The 20381-nt window shown below is 36.8% G+C and overlaps 1 protein-coding gene across 1 annotated transcript; it reads right to left on the bottom strand.

The window, feature by feature from the left end:
* Positions 1-1565: 1565 nt before the first annotated feature.
* On the bottom strand, positions 1566-18891 carry IRAK1BP1 (interleukin 1 receptor associated kinase 1 binding protein 1). Its single transcript, XM_029944396.1, has 4 exons — positions 18542-18891; positions 10828-10893; positions 2434-2564; positions 1566-2326 (listed from the first exon to the last, which is right to left on the bottom strand). The coding sequence occupies exons 1-4, from the start codon at positions 18854-18856 to the stop codon at positions 2056-2058; spliced, it is 783 nt and encodes a 260-aa protein (XP_029800256.1). The 5' UTR covers positions 18857-18891; the 3' UTR covers positions 1566-2055.
* Positions 18892-20381: the final 1490 nt, after the last annotated feature.

Genomic DNA, 20381 nt, shown 5'->3' with positions numbered 1-20381 from the left:
TAAATTTTTTAGGTATTTCATGCGAAGTAGAAAACTTTACCAAATATAATGGAACCAAAATATAATAAAGATATAGCTAAGAAAAAATCTACGAACATAATTAAATTTTATTGAGTATAAACAATTTTTTCTTGATGTTCAGCCCCAATAGTACTTTCCTATCCAACTGGATAAATAAAAGCTAAAATTGAATTTATTTAGCTTTATTTTTTGGAAATAAAAAACCTATCTTAAAGTGTTTTTGTGATAAATTTGTTTTAATATGACTGTTTAAGTTCATCTTTTGAAAAAAAATTTTTTAATGTTTTATTTATTTTTGGGAGAGGGAGAAACAGAGTGAGCAGGGGAGGGTAAGAGAGAAAGGGAGACACAGAATCTGAAGACAGGCTCCAGGCTCTGAGCTAGCTGTCAGCATAGAGCCCGAAGTGGGGCTACCCACGAACCGCAAGATGGTGACCTGAGCCGAAGCCAGATGCTCAACTGACTGAGCCACCCAGGCGCCCCTAAATTCATCTTCTTGGAAGACTTGGAAGAGCCAACTTTTAATTGGGTTGATAGTAATCAAAGAATGCAGTTGCTATAATAGCAACCATTTAGTGACTGATAGCTATGGTGCTAGGTATTATTCTCGTGGTCTTGTATTTATCGGCTTTAATTCTTATAGTAACACTGCAAGATTTTTAGCCTCATTTCATTGGTGAGGAAAGAGAAGCTTAAAGTGATTAAAGTGCCTTGCTAAATTTACACCACTGGTAAATCCGCACAGCAGGTATTTGAAAGCCTACTCTGTTTTGGCCCTGATACTATGCTGGGTCTGACAAGGCAGGTGTGAACAAGACAAGATCTTCATTCTAAAGGTGCTAACATTGTAGTAGTAAAGTCCGGATTTGAACACAGGGTGTTAGATTCTAAAACTTTTTTCTTAGCTTTCACACTCCCTCCTGCCAAGGACACACTACAGAGGAGATGGATAAAATTGTTTCAGTACCACTTAAGTAGGTGGGGATGTAAACTACATTCCTGAGTGTACAAGATACATCACATAACTCTATGGTGGGGAATGGAATGCCTGTGCTACGTAACAGTCTTAATTTATGATCGCCTGTAGATAGTGTGCTATGTAATAGCAATGCCATATACTTAGTATTATACGTCTCTGACAGCCTTAAGATCTGGATTATTTCAGTGCATAACCCTTCACTGTCCAACATAGTAGCCATTAACCACTTCCAAGTATTTAAAATGTGGCTAATACAAAGAACTGAATTTTAAATTTTTAAAAATTTTAATTTGAAAATTGCTACTTGAAACTGCTACTTAATGCAGTTAATAGATCTTTTGCGCATGTTTGTAACAACCTGTGTGTGTGAATCTACATTTTTTCAACTACATTTTAGGAAATAAATACAGATCGAGTATTTCTGATGAAAATTTAGCATCTGAATTAAGAGTTGTTATAATAAAAAATGTATACTATATAAAGATCCATTAGTTATTTTTAAAATATTGACTACATGCTAAAATGATAATTTGGACATAATAGATTAAATAAAATATTATAAAACTTAGTTTCAACTGCTTTATTTTTATTTTTTTATTTTTAAAAAAATATGTGTCCACTAAGTAATTTTAAATTACAGAGTGCTGGTATAATCAATCACAGAGCCTGGTGAAGAGGATCTAGTTCATATATTTTATTTCTGATATCAAAATACTTTTCTAGTATAACTCACTCTGCTTTTATCAAAAGTTATATATTCATCATTCTTTCTATTAAAGAATCATGCTAATAACAGCCAATATTTATTCATGTAGTAGAAATAGAAAAATTTGTTACACATCACTTCTATTGTCAGTATAAATATATGGAGATATAACACCTTGTTTTCAGAGTATTTCTCATAGTTTTCAAAAATAGAAAGTAAGCTTAGGTACTGACTAAATTCAAGGACTGACAGGTTTGGGGGAGAATACTTTATACTATACAATATATACAGGACAAAAGCAAGCTAAAAGTATAAAAATAAAAAAATACAATATATTTTAGTTGGAATTTCAGAAATTTTTTCTTTTCTTCTCTTTTCCCTTTACTTCAAAAGTTATAAATACTTTTGACACAGCGTGTATTGTCGCACTTTTGATTTTTTGTTGTACAGTTAATGAACTTGAGAGTCTGGGTGACTGGAGATCATCTATTTGGCCTTCCCATTCTTTCGTTTCTTCTTCTTTGATTAATAAAGGTTTTCCTAGAGTTTGGCCGACAAGGTTACAGACTTCTTGAGCTTTGCGCCACGCATTCTCAACAGCAACAAGACAGGCCTGCCGTCTTAGGAATTAAATGCAGAGATTATTAATATGACATTCAATGAACTTTAGTACTAAATAGTTTTGTTTAATTAATTGATAATTTAGTTAAAGATGCGCTTAACTTACCGAAGATTCTCAATAGAACCTGGAGTATGGTAGAACTGGGGCTGGCTGATGACGACAGAGCTATCTAGCTTTTCAACAAGAAAGTTACAAATATTTTGCATTTTTCCAAATTCAGTAAATGTAATGCAGACCTGTAAATGAAATGACACTGGAAATTATTTTCATGCCTGATGGATTCTTTTAAAATTTTTTCTAGGAGTGCCTGGCTGGCTTATTTGGAGGACTGTGTGCCTCCTGATCTTGGGGTCATGGATTTGGGTCCCGTGTTGGGCACAGAGATTACTTCAGTAAAACTTATAAAAATAAAAATAAAAAATAAAATTTTCTCTAAATATGAGTAAAAAAAATTAAAGCCAGAAAACGAGGTCATTTTAAAATATGTAACAGATAAGCCTACTTGATACTTATAACTAAATTATTATTTTATTAAATTATTTTAAGTAGTGTCTCTCATTTGAACATATGAAATAGTTATAAAAACTAATGATCTTGTCTGTTAATTTTAACATTTGTATTGGTTCTTGGTTGGTTTGACTTTCCTCCTTATTGTGAGCTTTATTTCCATGCTATTTTGCATACCCATTAATCCTTGTGAATTAACTTTAGTGGAGGTGTTGGAGATTCTTGTATCTCTATAAATAATTCTTTATTTGTTCTAGAACTCCGTCAGCTTACTTGGAACCTGATCTCTTTGGGTTTGCTTTCAAGATCTGTTACGTGACATTCGAGTAATGGTGTTTGATCTGATGCTAATTATTACCCCCTGATGAGGCAAGATATGCTGTATGTTCCACTTCATGATTTGTAACATTTTCTGGCCTGGCTGGTGCTGTACAGCCCTGTATGGACCCCATATACTGTTCCCTGTAAATTTTGGTGTGATTTTTTCTAGCCTCAGGTCATTTTCACACATATATGTGCTGAGTACTTGGCAGGGGGTGGTGGTGGGGGTGTCTACTCTGTGGTTCTCCGAAGACCTCACTCTGCATCCCTCTACTCTCCTACAAACTCTAGCAGTTTTGTTTGGACCCTCAATACAAGGAGTTTGCTAGGCTCTTTGTGGGTTCCCTTCCCTGTGAAGCTGCCGGGACACGTTAAGACACTGACCTAGGACAACTGTAGAACTTTTGTTTCCTTTTTCTCAGGGATTGCTGTTTCATTGCCTTACGTACACTCTTTTGAAAACCACTGTTTCATATACTTTGTCTATTTTTTGGCTGTTTCAGGTGGGAAGACAGATTTGGTCTATATTATTCTACCTGAAGAAGAAGTCTTGCCTGTCTTTGGAAGAGAAGTATTTGTGTGTTTAAATACTATATGGGCTAATAAACTTTTCTGTTAGTCAAAATCAATTTCCCCAACCATATACCCAGGTTGCTAGTTTTTAACCTCTGGATAATTTCCAGATTTATAATTCCTTCCTGGTTGAAAACCAAAGTTCCAAAATGCCTACAGGGTGTCTTTAATAAGAAATACAGACAATATAATACCTTTCTGCATTTGCATGTTTAAATATGGGGAAAAAATCCTGTCTTTTGTTGCTATATTTAATCTATAAAAGTGTCATGGAGGCACTGTACATACATTTCATTACATGTAATGAAACATAGCAAGATTTACAGTGACTCTGCAGAAGTTGGAACATAATCAAATATGAGAGTTCAAAGGGGTTCTCTGCATTCAGATTAAAGTGATTGAGTATAACAGGTTCCAAGGGTCAACAAAAGCAATTCTTTGCTATATACAAGTGCCTTTGAAATCAGTTTTATTTTTAAAAATTATTCCATTTTCTACGCTGATAGCTTAAAAATAATGTTTATAAATATATTCGCTTTCCTATGAAACATGCTGAATCTTTTGTATGCATGCTTGGTATTCTTTTTTGCTAAAAATTAAAAAAAAAAGTTATTTGGAAGGAAGGATAGTGAAAATTCCTAAAGTTGCAAAATAAGGTACTATTTCTTCCCTCTTCAATTCCCCTCCACCCCTAATCATCTGAGGCAAATCTACTCCCACAGAATCAGGTTTAATATGTGGTACTTACTTGCTCTCTTTCTGTAAATAACAGGAAGAGCTGTCTGTTGAGATGAGCTCCTAGCTGCTCAAACAAGTTTCTTGCCTTTCATCCTCTTATCATTACCATGACTTAAAAAATTAGCAGATGTAGCTTTGAAAAGTACATCTACATTGATAAACAGACCATGAACAAACTATAGTTTAGAAGTATTTGTGTTAAATGATAAACAAGTTAGCAGAAAAAAAAACGGTTTTTTGCTTTTTCTTTTTTTTTTTTAATAGTTTATTGTCAAATTGGTTTCCATACAACACCCAGTACTCTTCCCCACAAGTGCCCTCCTCCATGACCACCACCCTGCTTCCCCTCTCCCCCTCCCCCTTCAGCCCTCAGTTCATTTTCAGTATTCAACAGTCTCTCATGATTTGCCTCCCTCTCTCTCCCCAACTTTTTCCCCCTTCCCCTCCCTATGGTCCTCTGTTAGGTTTCTCCTTGTTAGACCTATGAATGCAAACATATGGTATCTGTCCTTCTCCACCTGACTTATTTCATTTAGCATGACATCCACTTTGCTACAAATGGGCATATTTCATTCTTTCTCATTGGTATGTAATACTCCATTGTATATATATATACTACATCTTCTTGATTCATTCATCATGTGATGGACATTTAGGCTCTTCCCATGTTTTGGCTATTGTTGAAAGTGCTGCTATGAACATTGGGGTACATGTGCTCCTATGCGTCAGCACTTGTGTCCCCTGGGTAAATCCCTAGCAGTGCTATTACTGGGTCATAAGGGAGTTCTATGGATAGTTTTTTGAGGAACCTCCACACTGTTTTCCAGAGCGGCTGCACCAGTTTACATTCCCACCAACAGTGTAGGAGGTGCCCGTCTCTCCACACCCTCGCCAGCATTGATAGTCTCTTGATTTGTTCATTTTAGCCACTCTGACTGGTGTGAGGTGGTATCTCAGTGTGGTTTTGATTTGTATTTCCCTGATAATGAGTGATGCTGAGCATCATTTCATGTGCCTGTAGGCCATCTGGATGTCCTCTTTGGAGAAGTGTCTGTTCATGTCTTCTGCCCATTTCTTCACTGGATTATTCATTTTTTGGGTGTGGAATTTGGTGAGTTTCTCCAATGCCTTGAACTTCTGCTTTTAAATTCAGCAGTGTGGTATATAATCAAAATGTAGCTAGACAGAAATCCAAGTTAATGAAGTAGAGTCACTTTGCTGAAGAATAGAGCTGTTGCATCACAAATTTTATTTTATTTTATTTATTTTTTAAATGTTTGTATTTTATTTTTGAGAGAAGCGTGAGAAGAAGGGGCAGAGAGAGAAGGAGACACAGAATCTGAAGCAGGCTCCAGGCTCTGAGCTGTCAGCACACAGCCTGACGTGGGGCTTGAACCCACGAACCATGAGATCACAACCTGAGTCAAAGTTGGACGGTCAACTGACTGAGCCACCCAGGTGCCCTGCATCACAATTTTAAAAGAGGTATTTAGGATAAAAATATTTTAAGTATCTAATACATTGAATATAAAGATAAATCTATATATTCAGGATCCTCATTATGTTTCCTCATAGTAAGATAATGTGATCACAAATGTATATACATACACACATTTACACACTATTTTGCAATAGCTATATTAAATTACAAAACAGATACATAAATGCTTTTCATCTCTTTGGTCAAGAAGAATCCTCATTAGATTAGAAATTTCAATACTAAAAAAGAAACAATTCCAAAATAGGTGAGTTTTAAGTAAACTTATCCTCAATGTGGAACTCAATCATGACCCAAGATCAAGAGTCGCATACTCTACTAGCTGAGCCAGCCATATACCCCAAAAGGTGAGCTTTTAAGTGCTTTTCATTAATTTGTATCTGGATAAATTAAATCTCAGTTTATTAAAAATTTCTGCAAATGGGACTTCTAAATTATTGCTAATCTCAATTACCATAAAGAAACAGGCCAAAAGCCTCTTTCAAAATATTTGTAGTTCTAATTTCCAAAAAAGGAAGTGTATAAAACTGAACAAACTATAAGTAGTAGGCTAGACACTTTTCAATACTGGGCAGAATTTGAGAAGACTGTTTTAAAAATTAGTTTGTGGGGTGTCTGGGTGCCTCTGTTGGTTTAGCGTCTGACTCTTGGTTTTGGCTCAGGTCATGATCTCCCATTTACGAGTTCCAGCCCCTTGTCAGCCTCTGTGCTGACAGTGTGGAGCCTGCTTGGGACTCTCTCTCTCTCCCTCTCCCTGTCGCTCCCCACACACTCCCTCTCACTCTCAAAATAAATACATAAAAACAATAGTTTGTAAGGAATTAGGAAAGGAAAAAAACGTTTCTCTGAGAAACAAAATTGGGCCTTGTGATTCATTTTGCCACAGGCCTCAAGTACTTTATGTTTTCTTTTCTTTTTGGTATTGCTGCAACTAGTATTTTCTTCCCTTTTTAAATCTCCCCCTGTTTTTGTTTTTCGTTCTGTTGCTAAAGAAAAGCATAGAGGGCTTTCTCATTTTAATGTTCTTCCAAGAAGGCATTCAGGGAAAAACAAAATAAGGACACAGGAATTTAAGAGTAAAATCTTGTAAGGTCTTTTAAATTGAATTTCTTGATGAGATGTTAGGTAAAAACTCATCTGACTTTTAACTTTGGTTTTTTTCTTGAGAGTGAAATTCACTAACTCTATGCTTTTCTTCTAATCTCTACCGTTCTCAACCACTGCCAAATTATTTTTTCCAAAGACCAATCTATTGAGCATGTACATCTGAGATTATTAAGAACAAATCATGATGTACTAAACTTGACTTCCTACCTGGCAAGTTATCAGAGAAATACTGTAGCAATAAAGAATTTATTTTTCACTTATCGTACGATATACTGACATATAGTCTTCATTGGCAACATTGTTGGTTAGGGTCATAGTTGATTAATATTACTTAGTATTTTTATTAATTACACAGATGGGTACACGGATGATCAAATCAGCAGGTGACAGAAAGCTGGCCAGCCAGAATATAAACACTGATTGATAAAATCAAGATCCAAAAAGATCCTAACAGGCTGGGAATACAGTCAAATCTAGTTGATAAAATTTTACAGAGATAAATTTAAACTCTCATACTTTATTTTGAAATAGCAATAACAAGTATAAGATAGAAATATTTAAAAGCAGCATGTGATGATTTTAATTACTGATTATAACTGTGCGTTCAACACAAGGGAACAATGTGATACAAGTACCAAGAAGTTCAGTCTTAAACATTCCAGAATAAAGGAGATAGTCATCTTTCACTAATGATGACTGGCTAAATCACAATTAGGACACTATAGTTGTGTTGCAGGTGCTTTAGATGGAAATTGGTTAACTCAATAAAGAGTTTGTCTTATTGTAAGAAATGACTAAAGAAACTGGGGATTCTTACCCCTGGAGAAGAAAAAAAATTTAACACGATACTGAACTTCAAGTATATACTTCAAGAAAGAAGTATTTGCCTTTTGTTCTTGGAAAGGTACATCATAATAATGGATGAGTACTACTAAGTCAATTCTGGCTTAATGTTAGAAAGTTTTGTATTGATTCGATGTCTGAAAATGGAATAAGCTTTTTATATTCATGCACTTACATAATTTCTGACTTTCAATATTCTTACCTTTAAGATAAAGAGAAACAGCAGGTGGGAGTTTAGATAAAGAATCTCTAAAGGGCCTTTCAGGATGAAAATTTTAGTTATTGTATAAAGTAATGTTCTACCATCTTATCTTACTCTATATATTTAACTTCCATGAGGGTATTGGTGTATGTTAGACATTATTTTCTACCTTGTGACCCCATCACGCTGGTCTCTGCTGACTGCTGGTGCTGACCTAAGGGCAATATTGTATCAGATTGCATGGTATGAGAATTCTGGCTATCAGGAAGTCCTATACAAAATATAGTTAGATTCTGTCAAGAAATTGAGTACAGGACATTAAAAAGTAAGTATAACAGAAGGAAAAAAAAGCAGAGTTTAGCCAACTCCTCATTTAGTCATGTTCTTCTCTCAAAACAAGCAGCCCTAATGCGTTTTCTGTAACTGCACAGTTGGTCCCTAAAACAACTCAAGTCTGAAAAAGATGCTAGTTTTCCATGAAGCCTATCTGTGTATTTGCTGGAACTGTTCCCTTTCCTCCTTGTTCCTGGGGTACCCTCACACTAAAGCCCAATTCACTTAAGATAACCTGAGCCAATGTATGTTCCTTACAGCCTGAAGTCCTGATGGGTAGTAACTGCTAGAATGACTCCCAGCTTTTGATCTCTGTGATACAGAGCCTTACCCCTCTGTGCTTCATCCTGTTTTTTTTTTTTCTTTTTCTTTTTAAAACATCCAGTCTCTATTGTGGGTATTGCCCAGAGTGCCAAATCGAAAAACCTATTTTAGGAAAACAATTGATATGAAATGGTGATACCAATACTGTGATATCATAAAAATCATTAAAAATTATATTAAAACTTTTCACATTAAAACTCCCCTTTTTTAAAAAAATTGAAGTATAGTTTGACTCAGTATTATATTAGTTTCAGGTATACAACATAGTGATCCAACAAGTCTATACTTTGTTTTTCTTTTTTTCCCAGATTTTATTTTAGGTAATCTTTACACCCAATGTGGAGCTTGAATTTACAACCCTGAGATCAAGAGTCACATATTCTATCAACCATGCCAGCCAGGTGCCCCAACAAGTCTATACCTAACACAGCGCTCATCAGAAGAATGTGGCTACCATCTGTCACCATACACTATTACAATAGTATTGACTGTATTCTCTATGTTGTGCCTTTTATATATGTGGCTTATTCATTCCATAACTGGAAGTCTGCATCTCCTATTCCCCATCACACATTTTGCCCATTCCATAATGTCCCTCTTTATACTCTTTTAAAAGGTATTTTTCAATCCCAAATACTGTAAAATAAATTTTGCCATGTGGATCCCTAAAATTATGAGTAATTTTTAAATTCCTTGAAATAGTTAACTTTTAAGTGGAAAAATAACAAAACTATTAAAGTAAGTACTGGAGCAACAGTGTATTGTAGAAATTACTGTCTCAAGGAGGTAAGAAGCCAGGCAGGGTTCTAATTTCCATTCTTTCTTTTAATATGACAGGAAAGTCTGAGACGAAGTTAGCTGAGCTTTAAGTCACACCCTTAATATTAGAAAAATAATAGATTATCTGCCTGGCGGTAGGACTAGATGATTTCTTGAGCTATGGCCCCCTCTAACCATGAAGATTATCTGACTAGATAAACAAGAGTTTCTCTCTAACTCTAACTCCATTGTTGTTTGCTTCCTATGAGGAGGCAGCATGGAACTAGCCCACAAATCCCGAGATGTCTGGAAGCTGAAACAAACAGTAGTCCTATAACCTACCCACAACTATAACATACCTGAGTTCATAAAACCCCGATCATAAAATCTTTAAAAATAAGTAAAAAGTATAGGCAGTTATAGAAATGAAATGTTATCACTGAATGTACAAAAATATTTTGTTCTTTTTTAATTTGGGCAAAGGCTGAGTGGTTTTTATTTTCTTAAATTAATTATAAATTTTTTTTTTTAAGTAGGCTTCATGCCCAGTGCAGAGACCAACATGGGACTTGAATTCACACCCCTGAGATCAAAAGTTGGAGGCTTAAGCAACTGAGGCACCCCTTAACGATTTTACTTTTAAGTAACTTTTGCACCCAGTGTGGAATCAAACTTACAACCCTGAGATCCTGAGTAACACATTCTACTGACTGAGCTAGCTGGGTGTCCCAAGTGGTTTTTATAAAAAAAAAAAAAAAAAAAAAAAACCAAAAAAAAAACCTGATAACTTACCACAACAGAGTAAAATTGCATTATGAAAGAAAAGAATGTTGAAAAGTGTTTCAATCCTTATGTTAGGATTCTATTAATTTGCTTTTTATCTGAGAAGAAATTTCCTATAGAGTTTTCCTGTTCACTAGGTGTTAACTTTACTAAAGTTTTATTCAGGTGGCAATTAACTGCTATTTATTCCTTGTTATTTTTACTCCATCTCAAAACAATCTCTCTTATATAAATCTCATTAAAATTTATCTTAAAAGCTCATACAGGGGCACCTGGCTGGCTCAGTCGGAAAAGCATGTGACTCCTGATCTCCGATTGTGAGTTCAAGCTCTGTGTTGGGTATAGCCATTACTGAAATATATATGTATAAAATAAATATATATTAAAAATATATAAAATAATGGGTATAGTGATTACTGAAATATATATAAAATAAATATACATATAATAAGTGCAAATGTCCCCACAAAGTCCATGCTGTTTCCAATTATTTTTCATGAGAAGTACGTACCTCTGCTTCCATGTGATAAGCATTTTCCACTCTTCTAAAATCCTTTGTCACAGTTACATTTTCTGCCTGAAACAGAAAGTACAAGAGTATGATTACTGTTTGGCTACCAAATGCAATTACTCTAAAACATAAAGTATAAACCTGAACTTATTAAACTCAGAATAACAGAGAATGCAGAAAGAACTGGTTTGCCTAATGTTTTAAACCTTCCCTAAAAGTTACACAGAATAAATTCAAAGCCTACAAATATTTGCTCAAAACTGCATAATTGTCACTCCATTTGTAGTAATTTTTAAATTAGCTTATACAAAAAGTATGAACTTGAGTGGTATACATATGAACAATTATTTGTACATAATGCAGTTTGAATGAACCTAAAATTGTTTCACCATTGATATTTTCCTGGTGATGTTTGGCTGGGCTCCCACATACAATATGAGATTTTCTGCTTATCTATAGGGTAATGGTTTTTAACCAAAGGGTAATTTTGCTCTCCAGGGAACATTTGCTAATGTCTGGAGACATATTTGATTGCTAAAACGGGGTAGGGGAGTTCACTATTGTGACGTAGTAAATAGACAGGGTGAATAAATGCTCTTGTTTATCAGAAACTGAGGAGGTTCCTGAGACATGGGACTATCAGTTGCAAAACTGGGACAGTCCCAGGTCAACCAGGATAAGGTGGTCACCTTATGGGTAGGGGTCAGGATTATAGCTAAATATTCTACAATGCATAGTACAGCTCAACATAACAAAGAATTATCTAGTCCAGGATATTAAAAATAGTGCTGAGACTGGGAAATCCTATTATACTGGATTATAAAAAATATTAAAATACACCAGCCAAGTCCATTAACTTTTCCCAATTAAGCTACTGGGAAGCTATTTTATATCTAAATACAAAGGACAGATTTTATTAAAAAATTTTTTAATTAATTAATTTATTTTTTAAGGGAGAGAGCATATGTATGACTGCATGCAAATGGGAGAGGTGCAGAAGGAGGGAGAGAGAGAACCCTCATCAGGCTCCATGCTCAGTGCAGAGCCCAAAGCAGGGCTCCATCCCACGACCCCAGGATCTAGAATCAGACGCCTGATCGACAGAGCCACCCAGGATTCTGAAAAGAGCAGTTTTTAAACAACAAAATGGCAAGTACAAGAATAACGACTTAAATCTATGAAGGCAGCAAGGTAATATTCTCCATAGATATAAAAAATCCATGTTATGGCAGGAGTAAACTTAAAAAGGATAAATATCAAGAAAACGATAAAACTTCATGGAAAAAAATGCTTGAATAAATGGACTAGGACACAACACTGTAAAATCAGCAATTCTCCTTAAATTAATATATAAACAATGCAAAATATGAACAGAAGTTTTATTTGGACTCCAGAATTTTACATAGTCTGGATTTTCTGATGTATCCTCTTGGTGTTATTTAACATGTCCTTTGCAGACAGGAGATTTTATCATTAGAAAAGTGATGAGGGGAGAACTTGCCCTACAAATGTTTTACAAAGATATAATAGTTTAAATAATGTGGTACTAATGTAGGAACATAACCAGGGTCAAAAGAACTAGTATTCTAAAACCGATTCAAGAATGTCTGACTATTGCAAATATAGTAACGTTTCAAAAATTTTTTTGTTTTTAAATTTATTTTTAAGAGTAAGAGAGTGAGAAAGACAGAGTGTGAGTGGGGGAGGGGCAGAGAGGGAGGGAGACAGAATCTGAAGCAGGCTCTTGGCTCTGAGCTGTCAGCACAGAGCCGGATGTGGGGCCCAAACCCACAGACCGCAAGATCATAACCTGAGCTAAAGTCAAAGGCTTAACCAACTGAGCTATCCAGGTGCCCCCTAACATTTTAAACCAACAGGCACAACAAGTAATATGGAATCCTTGTGTCACATATTCTGCCCCAACTCTCTCTGAGCAGCAACTGTGTGGTTCAAGGTAAATCCTGATAGGTCTAAGCCATTAAGGATTATCATATCTAACTTGCTATAAGATTAGGTTAAAAATGGGCAGAAATCCAAATCTAAACTAATTAGTATATGGCATTTCTCTGGCTACAAAGACAGATTTAGGTCATCCATTTACAGTGAACTACAAGAATATTTGTTTTTATGTTGTAGGAAATAAGAACTACTGTCTTTCTTGTTATGGTACAGTATGCAGTGTAAGGCTTGGGAATGTTGCAGCCATTTTGGTATCGTGAAAGAAGCCACAGGAAAACCAAGAGAACTGTATCAAATTCGAGCCTTGACACTGCATACCTAAAACCTTTATTACCCATTTAAAGTTATATAAAGCAATACTTTTAATTTTTAAAGGCAATTTATGTCCCCTGGCAAGGGAAACAGAAGCAAAATTAAACTACTGGGACTACACCAAAATAAAAAGCTTTTTGCACAGTGAAGGAAACCATCAACCAAACAAAAAGGCAATTTACTGAATGGGAGAAGATAATATGCAAATGATATATCTGATAAGAGGTTAATAATATCCAAAACAGATAAATAACTTATGTAACTCCACACCAGACACACAAAAAATAATCCAAATAAAAAATGGGCAGAGGACCTGAACATACATTTTTCCAAAGAAGACACAGAGATGGCCAACAAACACATGACAAGTTGCTCAACATTACTCATCATCAGGGAAATACAAATTAAAATCACAATGTGATAACACCTTGTATCTGTCAGAATGGCTAAAATAAAAAAACACAAGGAATAACAAATGTTGGTGAGGACAGGGAGAAAAAGAAACCCTCGAACACTGTTGGTGGGAATGTAAACTGAGGTAGCCATTGTGGAAAACAGTATGGACGGTCCTCAAAAGTTAAAAGTAGAATTATCATATGACCAGTAATTCCACTATTGGATATTTACCTGAAGAAGACAAAAACACTAATTGAAAGATACTTGCACTCTTATATTTACTGCAGCATTATTTACAGTTGCCAAGACGTGGAAGCAACCTAAGTGTTCATCCATAGATGAATGGATGAAGATGTGAGATACACATGTGTGCACACACATACACTTAACTATTACTCAGCCATAAAAAAGAATAAAACCTTGCCATTTGCAACAATATGGATGGATCTAGAGGATTTAAAGATAAGCAGAATAACTCAACCAGAAAAAGACACCATATAATATCACTCATATGTGGAATTTAAGAAACACAGCAAATGAACAAGTAAGAAAAAGACCAAAAAAGACTCTTAATTACAGAGAGTAAACTGGTGGTTGCCAGAGGAGAAGTGGGCAGTGGGATATTCACAGATCGATAAAGGGGACTAAGAGTATTATTACATTGGTGAGCATGGAGAAATGTACAGAATTGTTGAATCATTATACTGTACAGCTGGAACTAATTCTTAAAAAGTTCCTATAAATTAATAAAGAATAGAAAAAGTGGACAAAGTATTATGAACTGGCAACTTACATGAAAAAAAGTTTAATGACAGTAACATTTTTTTGCCTACTGACTTGGCAAAGTTAAAAAAGAAAATAATGTCCACTATGCCAAGGATATATTTGTAGTGAAGCAGTAAACTTATTGTCCTTCACTAACTTTTTCATAAGCCTTAAAATATGCATAAGCCAGGAATTAATGTTCAAAATCATAATTAAAAACATTTATAAATACCTAGCAACAAGGATATTCATTGTGTGACCATTTTTAATAAGGAAAAACTGAAGGCAAATCATATGATATGCTCAATATATTGCTACCTATCTAAATTTGAATGCACCTAGAAACAGATTCTGAAACAGGGATGTGAGTACAAGCAGTTAATTTTTAAGGTAATCCCAAGAGGGGTGCCTGGGTGGCTCAGCCGACCTCACCTCAGATCATGATTTCATGGTTTGTGAGCCCCCACTGGGCTCTCTGCTGTCAGCATGGAGCCCACTTCATATGCTCTGCCTCCCTCTCTCTTTGCCCTCTCCTCGAAAAAAAAAAAAACCCATAAAAAATAAAAAAGATAATCCTTGGAAACACCATAGGGGATTGGGAAGTGAAACAGAAGGAAAGCAAGCCATTGAAGTGTGCATTGTCAAGCAGTCACCACTGTGGGCAACTGAAACTCAATCCTGCAGAGGAACTCTGGGAGTCAGGGCAGAACAGACGCCCAAGAGGTGAGGTCTCTTTCCACTCACTTCCCTCAGTAGTTAGCCACACGCAGTTAGAGCTTGGGGAGGGGCTGTTAATTCTCTGGCACTACTGGCTGGCCCACTTGTAGGTGGAGCCAGGGAAAGCTGCAGCCAGGAAAAACTGGCACAGGACTCTCTGTGTTGGCAGATGGAAGTTGGGCCTGTATGCACACAAATGTGAAGTGCCAAGGGATACAGTGTGGGGTATCAATAGCATCTGCTACATCCCCCACTTAAAACTCAATCACCTACTGCCACGACAATAAAGCAGCAACACTCTACACTGGTTACGAGCAAGAGCTTTGAGGTCAAAATCCTTGACGGGGGTCAAAACTCTGCCACCTCCTAGCTGTGTGACCTTGGGCAAGCTATCTGCCAATAATCACTCTGATCCCAAGAGTTCTCATCTATAAACAGCAACTGAAATGCCAGTCTCATACTGACATGCCAGTATCAATTCCACGATACTCATGGGAACAAGTATCAAATGAGACATTTGTAAAAGGTCTAGCAGTAATAAGCAGTTTTTTTTTTTTAAATCACCAATAACATTCAGACTCCTCAATGTAGCAAACAAGATCTTCCATGTTCTGCCTACAGCTTTCTTCTCCAGTCTTATCTCAATTCCTGTCCATTTCCCCCAGGAACTCCTGTGTCCTAGCCATAATGAACTGTATATAGTGCTCTGGACACATACTTGCTGCATTCTAGTGTAGAGTCCATTCAGTCATTATTCAAGATCTGACAGAGTCACTTCCATTTCTAGTGTCCAGCATCATGCATCTATTACACATTTATTTAAAAAAATACAATTTTGAGTAGGCAAATATTGGACTTTATAGTCTATGAAGGGAACATGCACACTGGAAAACAAAATAATTACTTTCACGTTAAGTGACTGCCCAACTCTTGACAGCTCAGAGGCTAGAGTCTGCTTGGGATTCTCTGTCTCCCTCTCTCTCTGCCCCTCCCCTGCTCGCACTCTGTCTCTGTCTCTCTCTCAAAAATAAACAAACATTAAAAAAACCCCACAATACTAAAAAAGAGGGTATGCCTTTGTATGTGAAACTATATATGATCAAGAAATAATCTATAATATAGTTGAATAATTTATTTAGTGCTTCATTTTTTTTAGACATTTTTTTAAGTTTATTTATTTTTGAGAGAGAGAAAGAGAGAGAAGAAAGAGAGAGGCAGACCCAGAATCCAAAGAAGGTTCCAGGCTCTGAGCTATCAGCACAGAACCTGACATGGGGCTTGAACTCACAAACTGCAACTTTGTGACCTGAGCAGAAGTGGGATGCTTAACTGACTGAGCCATCCAAGCACCTCTCAAAAACTGTTTTTGAGTATACAATATGTGATGTGTATGAAGTGTAACTCTTGGATGCAGAGCAAGAGATATAAAATGGTCTGTGCTCGAAAGGTTTAGAAGATGGAGACACCAGTAAAGCAACAATTTAAAATACAGAGGGTAAATTTTATTATAAGCAGGGAACAGAGTGTGGTATTGCAGAGACTAGTGGTATGTTAGAAAAGGAATGTCAAGAAGGTAATTTGGGCTGATTCTTTTTTTTTTTTTTTTAAGATTTTAAGTAATCTCCACATCCAACATGGAGCTTGAACTCACAACCCTGAGATCAAGAGTGGCATTTTTTAAAAAATGTTTTTTATTTGAGAGACAGAGAGAGACAGTGAGCAGTAGAGGGACAGAGAAAGAGGGAGATACAGAATCTGAAGCAGGCTTCAGGCTCTAAGCTAACTGTCAGCACAGAGCCTGACGCAGGGCTCGAACCCTGAGATCATGACCTGAGCCAAAGCCGGATGCTTAATTGACTGAGCCACCCAGACACCCCAAGAGTTGCATGCTTTACTGGCTGAGCCAACCAGGCACCCCTTGGGCTAGTTCTTAAAGGAAAAAAAATGGGAGTCAGCTAGTCAAAGAGGGGAAGGAGATGAGAGGAAACGATAGTTAGGTTCCGTCTATAAAGCAAAGGAATCTGGAACATGAAGAGACCCTCAAGTAGGGGAGTGATGTTTTTCAACCCAAATTCCAAAGTCTAAAATGACTAACTTTGTGAAAACCCATTATAATTCAACCTGAAAAGTAATATAAGTGATTTTTTGCATTATCTACTGAACAAAGTCTCTACATGGCTGCTTTCTTCCATTAGTAGAGACAACTGGGAGATTATTGACATTCTCTGTCTTGCCTTGAACACTGAACCTTAATGCAATTGTTAAGTTAGATATAGTAATTTATTGCTTTACACGTTAGAAGTTACAGCCATGTGAGCTCAGTATACTTAAGATTATTAGTTATATTATTCAAACAGGACTGTAGAGCACTGGTGATAGTTGTTATGAGGAAATTTTTTCCACATATTAAACCACTTAAATCACATTATCTATAATTAGCATTTGAATTCTTCTAAACTGTAAAATCATTGAGATATCTGTTCCAAATGACTTTTAAAATAACTCTATGTCTGTAAATGCAGTGCAAATATATTTTCCCTTAAAATAAAGACTTGCTTTTTGGGGATGTGCCATTTTTAATGATATGACTGGAAGAACTTTTATGAACTCAGTGTTAACTCTGGATAAATCACAACTTTGGCCTCTTGAGTCCTACTGTGTAAAATGAAGGACATGAGATAGTTGACTCATTCTGTGGCTTCTTCATTTTCTTTGTATTCTAATACAACTGGGGGGGGGCAACTATGGTCGGAAGCAATGTAGCGTTTAGTTTCAGGAAGACGGGTTCAAACACCGCCCTGGCTAAAGTTTAGAGCATTATGTAACGTTTTTAAATCTAAATGGGGATATTGAAACCTGTGTAACAGAGCTGTTGTTCAGATGAAATAAAAAGCTGGTTCATTTTTTTCTTCTTTTCTTAGAAGTAGAATTGAGGTAAGATTTACTTAGTGATTTGTTTTATAGACCTCTCTGGTAAGTAGAGGTATTTCATTTATGTGGCTTCTACAGTATACTGGCTTAATTGTTTTTAAAGTTAAAACTAAAAAAATTTGCAGAAATTTTTTGAGTCTTTATTAAATGATGATGGATGCACTTTTCCTCCTCACGTTACTGTTTGCGAAGAATACTGAAAAACCACTCCATGCAAAGCTTTACACTGTTGGAAGCATGCTTTTCACTTGCTAATTACATGGTGCAGAATAAAAACAAAAAATTATTAGTGTCTAGTATACTTAGGCAAGCACTTTCATCTAATATGTCAAGTCTTAATAGTTAACTATATCAAGGTAAAATACAAAATGACTGCGGCAAATATCGCTAAATAAAAACCTACTCAATTTACATTCTTCTATTTCATAAGCCTCTGGGGCCAATAACTACTTTCATCTAGAAGAAAGATGGGCCGAAAGTTTTACTCCGCTAGGTCCAGTCGCTCAGTAATACCGATGAGATAAAGGTCAAGACCCTCGACACCTCCAACTGACACCGGGGGCCGTCCGGGCCGGGAACTCTGCCTCCGGTTTTTGCCGTCCGGCCCGAGGCTCCTCCCCAATGAAACTCTCACCTGCAGACCTTGAAGCTGGAGGCTCTGCGTGATGTAGTCCAAGCGGCGGCAAACGCTCTTCTTGGCCTCGGCCGCCGCCTCCTTCGTGCTGCTCACTAGCACCGCCACTTGCGCCCGGTCGGGGCTAGCCGACACCTCAGCGGTGCCGCGTACGTGCACCTCGCGGGTCGCAGGTTGGGCCTGTGCTGAGGGGACAGGGCGTCGGAGTCCGGGCAGCAACTCACCCCCCGAGACTACATTGTTCTCCCGGCCCCGGTCAGCCCAGGGAACCAGTTCCACGAACACCCGTGACTGAGGGGCCTGTTGCAGCGACATGACAAGGGTAGCTGGGTTTCCATAGCAACTACGGCGGCCGAAGGAGCCAAACTGCGCCAGGGCTTTCTGCGCGCGGCGCAAAGGATGCTGGGATGGGCTTGGAGGGCCCCGAGCTGAAGATGCGAGCTGCGAGGAGTTAGCAGCATCTCCTTTACAAGGTGTTGGCCGCGCACGTCATTATCATTTTTAACGTGTTTACGATACGGCTTTCCAAAATCTTAGTGAGTTTTCTCCGAGCCCTCCCTCTTAGGGAGCGCCGCCTTTCCACGCCCACCGTCCGAGTCTGTCCCCCAGCCCAGCATACCTCCAAAGAAGCTCCGGAGAGGCCAGGCTGGGCAGAGAGAGAGAGAGTGCTTTTACATTTCTCTGACGCCGGTCTGCGATTGTCCCCAGCCCTGTCTAATTTGACTTTACCGGTTCGTCTTAGGCCCAGGTCTTTGAGGCTGCACAGCGCCATGGTACGGGAGACAGTTCTGTTGCAGTGAACTGCTTTCTGCTAGTTTAATCTTAGGGACTTAATGATTCCTCGCGTTTCAGTTTCGTTGATTCTGAAGTCATGTTGGTAATACATTTCACATTTGCAGTGTGGTTTTAAGTGCTTGCCATATGGAAAGCAAAGAGAAAATAATGAATAGCCAATAGTAATAGATATGACATGATTTTCATCTTTTGAATTTTCTTTAAAATCGCTGGAATTGTTCTGGCTTTGAATATCGACAGGAGAGACCTAACTAGTCAGAGCGCATTCCATGTGAGCGTTGCTGGGCCTGTGCAACTTTCTTGAGAGAACAACACAAACTTCAACCTACTGATCCCCGTTAGGTAGGTTTCATTCTTGCCACTAAGTATGTAAAACATATTTTGACATAGATATATTACCCCTCCTGTCCTGAGGGAAGCAAAAAAGCCTTTTTAAAATAACTAAATAAAAAGACAACTGTTTTCTTGAAAGGAACCTGAAAAGGCCAATTGACAATCCTCATGAAGTTTCTTCTCTATCATTTTTTTTCTTATCATTTAGTTAGATAAAAAAATGCAGCGAAATCAGATGGTATCCCCTTTCCTCTTTCATTTGGGTTAAAGTAATTTTGTATCTATTTTGATGTTTATTTATAACTAAAATCAATTATGAGATAGTATTTTAAGTTAAAAACATTCCCTCAATATTTTTATAATTTTTATCATTTGGGACACCCAAAATAATGTTTCTTGAATTTGCTGAAAAATTCTTTTTCCTTAATGATAAATATGGAACAATATGATTTCCAAAATGAGTTATTGAATAAATGAATATCATAAATAAAAAGCAACAGGAGTTTTAAGTGCATATAAGTATTTATGATATGGTAAAATTAGATTTAAAATAAATGGGAAAATGGGTAAGTGGTACAGGGATAATTGGTTAGCTATATGAAAAAAGAGTTGATCTGTATCTTACATCATACATTGAAAATAAAATTCAGATGAGACAGAAAAGAATTGGTGACCATAAGTATGCTGTAACAATGGAAGAACTTCTTACCTA

This window comes from Suricata suricatta, chromosome 7, assembly GCF_006229205.1.
Source record: "Suricata suricatta isolate VVHF042 chromosome 7, meerkat_22Aug2017_6uvM2_HiC, whole genome shotgun sequence".
Lineage (NCBI taxonomy): Eukaryota > Metazoa > Chordata > Mammalia > Carnivora > Herpestidae > Suricata > Suricata suricatta.
The sequence above is the reverse complement of the archived record's forward strand: the minus strand, read 5'-3'. Positions and strand labels throughout refer to the sequence as shown.

Coding starts and splice junctions, on each gene's coding strand:
- IRAK1BP1 (XM_029944396.1), bottom strand. CDS start 18,856: ATGTCGCTGCAACAGGCCCCTCAGTCACGGGTGTTCGTGGAACTGGTT. Junction 10,894..18,541: donor TCCAGCTTCAAGGTCTGCAG/GTGAGAGTTTCA, acceptor TTTCTGTTTCAG/GCAGAAAATGTAACTGTGAC. Junction 2,565..10,827: donor CTTATCACATGGAAGCAGAG/GTACGTACTTCT, acceptor TTTCATTTACAG/GTCTGCATTACATTTACTGA.